Source organism: Scaptodrosophila lebanonensis, unplaced genomic scaffold, assembly GCF_003285725.1.
Source record: "Scaptodrosophila lebanonensis strain 11010-0011.00,11010-0021.00 unplaced genomic scaffold, SlebRS2 tig00001418-arrow-arrow-pilon, whole genome shotgun sequence".
NCBI lineage: Eukaryota > Metazoa > Arthropoda > Insecta > Diptera > Drosophilidae > Scaptodrosophila > Scaptodrosophila lebanonensis.
The window spans coordinates 406,690-413,465 of record NW_022060744.1 but is presented as its reverse complement, the minus strand read 5'-3'; the positions used below and the strand labels follow the sequence as shown (position 1 = coordinate 413,465).

At 45.8% G+C, this 6,776-nt stretch overlaps 2 protein-coding genes across 2 annotated transcripts; both read left to right on the top strand.

Moving 5' to 3' along the window:
- The first annotated feature begins 1,525 nt into the window (after positions 1-1,525).
- On the top strand, positions 1,526-2,825 carry LOC115633372 (SAGA-associated factor 73). The gene is made up of 3 exons (XM_030530816.1): positions 1,526-1,583; positions 1,792-1,985; positions 2,184-2,825. Exons 1-3 carry the CDS (start codon positions 1,526-1,528, stop codon positions 2,823-2,825), a joined length of 894 nt encoding a protein of 297 aa, XP_030386676.1.
- Positions 2,826-5,513: 2,688 nt separating this feature from the next.
- On the top strand, positions 5,514-6,564 carry LOC115633371 (stress response protein NST1-like). Its single transcript, XM_030530815.1, has 4 exons — positions 5,514-5,583; positions 5,645-5,776; positions 5,927-6,066; positions 6,172-6,564. Exons 1-4 carry the CDS (start codon positions 5,514-5,516, stop codon positions 6,562-6,564), a joined length of 735 nt encoding a protein of 244 aa, XP_030386675.1.
- Positions 6,565-6,776: the final 212 nt, after the last annotated feature.

Sequence of the window (6,776 nt, the reverse complement as noted above, 5' to 3'; positions counted from 1 at the left end):
GACAGATTAGCAGACGGATATGTCTGAATCGGCTGTAACGACTGGGCGATTTCATACAAGTAATTCCCCTCGACCCTTCGTCCCTTCGTGCACAGGACGTGAAAGCAAAATGTAGGAGGAACTGAAATGTAAATCGATTGGGATTTTGGAAGTTCCTAATAATACATTGATTGTAATTCAGAAATTTAAATTGTCAATCAAACACCTGAATGGTGGCATGTTCAGGTCCAGCCAGCTATGTCGAGCTTCTATTCAGCATGGGGCCCAGGTCAAATGGAAATGGAAGGCAATATTGAAGAAGGCTGCTCCACCTCGAACTCAACCGTCACGAGAACTGCGCGAACAATTTTCAATTGGCAGACAGCAACTACAACAACAACAAATACAGCAATATATCGCGGCAGCGGCAGCGACAACCACAACAATGGCGACGCTTTCGTCGCGTCGTCGGCGGCGTTGAACTCAAGGTACTCGTATATGTTCGAGCGCCGACGCGGAGGCTTGAGCAGTTCGCTTGCGCCGCTGAATTGAATTTGTGGTTGGATGGTTGGGCTCAGCGACGGCCCGGCGACGGCCCGGCGGCGGCCCGGTGGCTCGGCATCGGTGGCTCTTTAGGGCGCACGGTGTCTTGCGTGCTTGGATTGTTTTGTCATTAGCGTGAAGTTTCAAGACGCGACAGAGCCGGTAGATTTGCCAGTGGCTAAAGCCCTTTAGGCCTTTGGGCTCACAATGTACTTTTGGCGATTTCTTACTTTGGATTTCAACTCTCATTGCAATCATAGTCATCCAATTGAGTTGTTGAGTTGCCATTCGTATGGGCTGCCATTTATATGTACATATATTCGACTGACTGCCTTGTGATTATTGTTAATTATTATTATTATTTTCGCATATCTGTATGTAATTTTGTGTGGTGGTGGATGGCTTTGTTCTTCCTGCCGGTCACTGAACTTTTCTAGAAATCTTTCCAACCACATTTCGAATTTCACATTCCCCACTTGAAATTATGCGAAAATGCCGGCATTTGAATGCGGCGAGCTGCCGATTAAAGCTACCCAGACGTAATTATGTCAAAGCCAAGACGCTCTTTTATTTGCTGGCTCTGGCTCCGTCTATGGGTCGGGTTATGGGTATCTGCTTCCCAGATTCTGAGTCTGAGTCTGCGATTCTGTGCGTGTGCCTATTTGGTGCCACTTAGCCACCGCGATGAGCTTCGGCTAGAACTTTTATTTTTATTTTGTGTCGTTTTTGTTTTTGAGTTCGGTTTGGTTTTGGTTTTTGGTTAGCTGTGCCGCCGCAGTCGTCGTCGTTGCTGACTCTGCCGCTGCCGCTTTTGGCAATGCTTAGAACTTGGCTTAGAATTTTTTGCATAAAAACGTAGCACGGCCCGTTCAGTTGTACAGTTCTGCGAAACTGCTGCTTACAATTAGGACAATTCCACAGCGCAGAAATAGAAAAGAAGTAAAGTAACAGCAAATCTAAATAAGTAGAGCACGCAGTTCTCAATTGCAGGACCATTACCAGAATGTCCGGGCTGAGCGTTTTGTTCATCCTGAGCTGCATGCTCGCCTTGGCACTGGCCGGTAAGTAACGTCGACATATTCGCAATCAATAATTCAGCTCGATCATACGGATTATCTTTAGCAATGCTAATGGTAATGGTATTGGTGCACATAAATGCATATACGACAATGGTCTGAGTATCAACTTCTATCAATAAAATACAAGTATATCCAGATCTCAAATAACTATACTATTGCTTTGCGTTATGCATTTTATATTCGCCTACAGAGCCGCGGATCCAGCAGCAACAGCGCTCTGCTCTGGGTGGGCAACGCGTGGGCCTTTCTGCGTCCCAGCATCCCTATTTTTTCCTTGGCCTACCGCGTGGCCGTGCCAATGCCGGCGCCGTCGTGCAGGGATTTGAGATTGTGGAACAAAATGATGACGATGATGACTTCCTGAATGAAGATGACGACGATGATGATGATTATGATAATAACAGTCGTCTAGACGACGATGATGATGATGATGACGAGCCCAAGCAACGAAGAAATGCACTGCAGTTCGATGATGACGATGATGATGAAGATGACGATTTGAAAAATAATTTTGGGCCTGAAAGGGGTCTGGGTCTAGCCTTTGCTCGCAATGGACAGATATTGTTGCTCAACGACAAACAGTCTGATGATGACGAGGAGGAGTCCACCCAAAAAGATGATGATGGAGAGGACAGCAGCGACGGCGATGGCAGCCTTGATGATATTCCTGTCCTGCCCAAGTCCAGACGACCCCAGCCCGTGAACGGTGAACGTCTCACGCGTACCGCCACCAATCAGGCCGACACTGCTGCCGGCGTACAGCAGCTCCAACAAGTAGTGAAGGCTGCAAAGCCCACTCACATGATGGTTGCGCGCGATCAGGCCGGCGCTATAATGGTGCCAGATGGCATTATCGAGATCGAGGGCCAGAGTGTGGTAGACGAAAAGACGGGTAAGTCGGCGCTCCTGGTGCCACGCGCTGCTTTAGACGCCATTCCTGATGGCAGTGTTGTAGCGCTCATGGAGCGCGCCACAGCACGTGCAGTCGGCGAGGGTGAGGAGGAAGAGCGAGCCAATCGGGTGATCGTGCGCCGCAGACGCACAGGTGGTCGGCGCAAAGTACGTCGCCGTCGCACTGGAGGCATCAGACGCCGCCCCGGCGGTGGCAAGCGTCGCCGTCGTGGTAACAAGCGCCGCAACGTTCGCGTTATTCGTCCCACACGTCGTCGTGGCAATGGGAGACGCCGCCGCACCGGCGGAGTAAGGCCCATTGTTGTGGGCTAAGCTGCCGATGCGCATTCGCTCTCAGTTTATTGTATTATACATAGTTAAGATACCAGGACATGCAATTTCGCAATGATTACGATTCGAAAATAAAATGTGATATCAAAAAATTTGTCTGCCTTGCTCATCTTCTGATGATTTTATTTTATTTCACTATTTCTGCTGGTTATTCGTTTGTTCTGTTGATCCTTTCTGAACAATATAATTATTATAATAATAATATTAAAACAAGAGAGAACGCTACAGTCGAGCAAGCCCGACAGTGAAATACCCTGTCCCCGGTAAACTTCCGTCCCTGAGTTATATGCGCCCATAGCAGAAGTAAAAAGAGGACGAAGAAGAGCGAACTTGTTGATGCAGTTTGGGGGGGTTGTACTGGCGAGAATTTGTTTCGCCAATAATTAAAATTTAATAATTAAAATTAACCGATTTAGATGAAATTTGAAACAAAAGTAGACTATTGTGTATGAACTATGTGTGCAAAGTTTGGTTAATGTAACATTTGAAATGTGGACGGTATTGACGAAATTAGGAGAAGGGGGGAAAATTCCAAAAAATAAAATAAACTCGTCCTTACTCGGACCTAGGAGAATCTGGATGCCAACTTTGGTTATTCTAGCTTTTATAGTTTCTGAGATCCTTGCGTTCATCCAGACGGACAGACGGACGGACATGTCTAGATCGATTTCTCTCGTCATGCTGATTCACAATATATATACTTTATGGGGTCGGAGATGCTTCCTTCTGCATGTTACATACTTTGCACAAACCTAATATACCCTTTTTACCCTACGGGTACACGGTATAAAAAACCATGCAACCATTTTACTTTCGATTTATTTAGCATTCCTTATTAAAGATGTTGAGTCTTCGCTCTAGTGGAGGACTTAACGAGCTCATGTTATATATATTACTAGTGTGTATGTTAAGTACTCTAATATTAATTAATGATAATGAAAGATCAGCCACACAAAATTGGGTTCACCCTTGCGATATTTTAGATTAGATTAGATCAGATCAGATAAGATATATATAGTTATGAAGATCAAATAATTATTAAATGGAAGAATTGAAAATGTATGCTTTTGCGCATTTTCTTTTGCGGAGAGAAAGCCCAGAATGAGGCGCACGACCGATTCTTAAATACCTTGCATCCATCTTATTATGGCTTAAACTTTCTTTTAAATTATAAAAATTTATAAATTATAATTTAGACAGCCACAAGTGTAGAGCATTTTCAGTTGCATGTACTGGCATCCGACATATGCACATTCTTACGAGCAACAAGAACAGCTACTGGCAGAGCGTGTTCAGATATTACATTTCCGGCTGTAAGGCAACTTTCTAAATAAGTAGTTTTCCCATAAATATAAAACTTTACCCGTAGATAGCTGGACACTAACAGAATGTGATTTTAAACGAAGTTACGGGCAATTGGGGACTGCGTTAATAAAGAGAAACCCAATTTTGCAAATATTAGTTTGATTATTCTGAGATTGCGCTCAGAAAGATGTCTGTTCGCCCGGGCATGGCTTTATGGACTCACCTCTTCATACTGCTCATGGCTATATAGGGTCATCTCTTCTAACTGATCAGCAATGTTGCAACGCCTTCCACTTGCTGTTAGACGCATTACAAAGGGTAGACGGGGCATTCTAAAAAAGGTCTGGTCTTAAGGAAGGGGTTTTTCTATAGTAAAAATCCTGATCATAAAAATGCAGATGCTGATCACATTTGTTAGTGATATAGTTTTGTATCTAAAAGGTGTACAGGGAATAAAAACAAAAAAGAAAATGGTTAATTTCTAAAACTATAAATACCTAATAATTGGCAGTTTTAGGATTCTCTACAAGAAATCTGGTTCTGAGGAAGTGTTTCTTCTATGGTAAAAATCCTGCTTCTTAAAAGACAGATGCTGATTGAATTTTTTATTGATTGAACTTGATACTGCTCCCATTACTCAAGACTACAAAAGTTATTTGTGCTATTTATGTTCTGATATTACTGACACAAATCTGCGAGTAGTAAGAATGTGAGGCGAAATGTGTTGCCTACAGGGACTCGTTTTCTGGTTGACGCTGTCCATGAAACCTAACACTTAACTCGCCAATTTCGGCTGTCCAGCTATGTAAACCTTTCACAGTTGACCCGTAATGGGGCGCGCGGTTATGACCCATTGCGCGAGAACAAATTTGGCCAGTTTCGGCTCACAGTTGGTTGCGTAATTAATTATATAGTAAGAATGTGGGGAATAGGTGGAGGGGCTTCGGCGGGGAGTCCAGAATCATTTCGTAATTAGGTACCGTTCGATGGCGCTGGAAGACTTTACAAGACAGCTGATAAATTAGCAACAAATTTGTAGACGCGGCTCTAAGTTCGAGGCACTTTGACCTGCCTGCGGCAATGAGAGATTAATTGCTGGCTCGGGAAAAGCAATTAGTCAACGTTTGCAAAACGAATCATTTTGGTCAGAGTTCTATAGATGGGTATATAATATGGTGGCCCAAACTATTTTAGTCAGTCAGTGGCTTTGAGTCAACCAAGATTACAACTGGATATCTGTCCAATCGCTCGATCGACCAACAACGGCTAATCCTGCAAGGAGTGCCGCCGCTGTCTGGACGTACTAACTAAGCGCCAAAGTCGCTTCCGATCATTTTTTTTTTTTTTTCGTTTCACCAACTTGTCATGCGTGCCTTTCTTCAGCTGAGCCTGGCCTTGGCGCTGTGCGCTCTATTGGCGCCTAGCCATGTCACTGGTAAGAGTCAGACTGCAATAAGAAATGGTTCAGAAATTGTGAAGCTAATGCCCAACTCTAGCCAACAGCTACAAGTTATTCCAACGTTCCGCTGCATCTGCATCGCCCATCTCCTTACGCTCCGTAAGTCGTCGGGAGAATGTGCCTGCCGAAGGTCGCTTCACCACTAGCATCATGAACAAGTTTGGTAAAGGTACCACCACAACTACCACGATTGCACCATCACCGCCACCACCACCACCGCCACCACCTCCACCACCGCCACCACCACCACCTCCACCACCACCACCACCCCCCCCGGCCTCTCCACCCGCCACCTCACCAACAACACGCGCTGCACCAGACAACAGATATGATGTCAACGTAGACGATGAGGACGACGAGCTGGGTGACGAAGTCGGTGCGCGGGACTTCGATGAAAACGATGATGGCTTTGATAATCACGACGATGAGTTCCTCGACGATAACGACTTGGAAAAGGCAGCAAGTAGCGAAGATGACGATGATGATGAATATGATGATGATGGCGAGGAAGAGGACGGTGATTACTTCGTGCTCCCCGCTAATGCTAACAATGGCGGCATGCAGCCTGGCGCGCCAAACACCATGGTGCGTCGTCCCACAGAAAAGGAATGGCAACAGTTCCAGGTCGATCAGCGCAATCGCCGACGCCTACAGAAGCTCCAACGCGAGCACAACAAGCGCGTGCGCGCCTTGATTCGTCGGCAGCTACGCGCTCGCCAGGATGGTGAAAAGCGCTACCGTCAGTTGCAGCGACGCAGCAAAAGGCGCTTGAGTCGTCGCAATCACAGGAACCGCAGTCGCGGTCGCAGGGTTCGTGGTCGTCGTCGTCGTGTCACTAAGTCCCAGCGCAGGCGTCGCAGGAACAGGCGTCAACGCAGACGTCAAACGCGAAGGCAGCGTCGCCGCATCCGAAGGATTATGAGGCGTCGCAGACGTCGCGGTGGTCGACGCATCTAGACTGGCTGGCTCATATGACAAGAACAACAAGAACTGCGAAAAACGAATGGAATCGAGAAAATTATGAAACGATGACGGAAATTTAAAAACTGAATCGGCAGGTGTGCAGAAAGCACCTCTGCATTTAAATAAAATTGCATTTTTTTTACAAAAGAAGTCGCCAAGTTATTTGATTTGTTTATAGCCTAGTGGCTGTTCTATATACGCCGGTA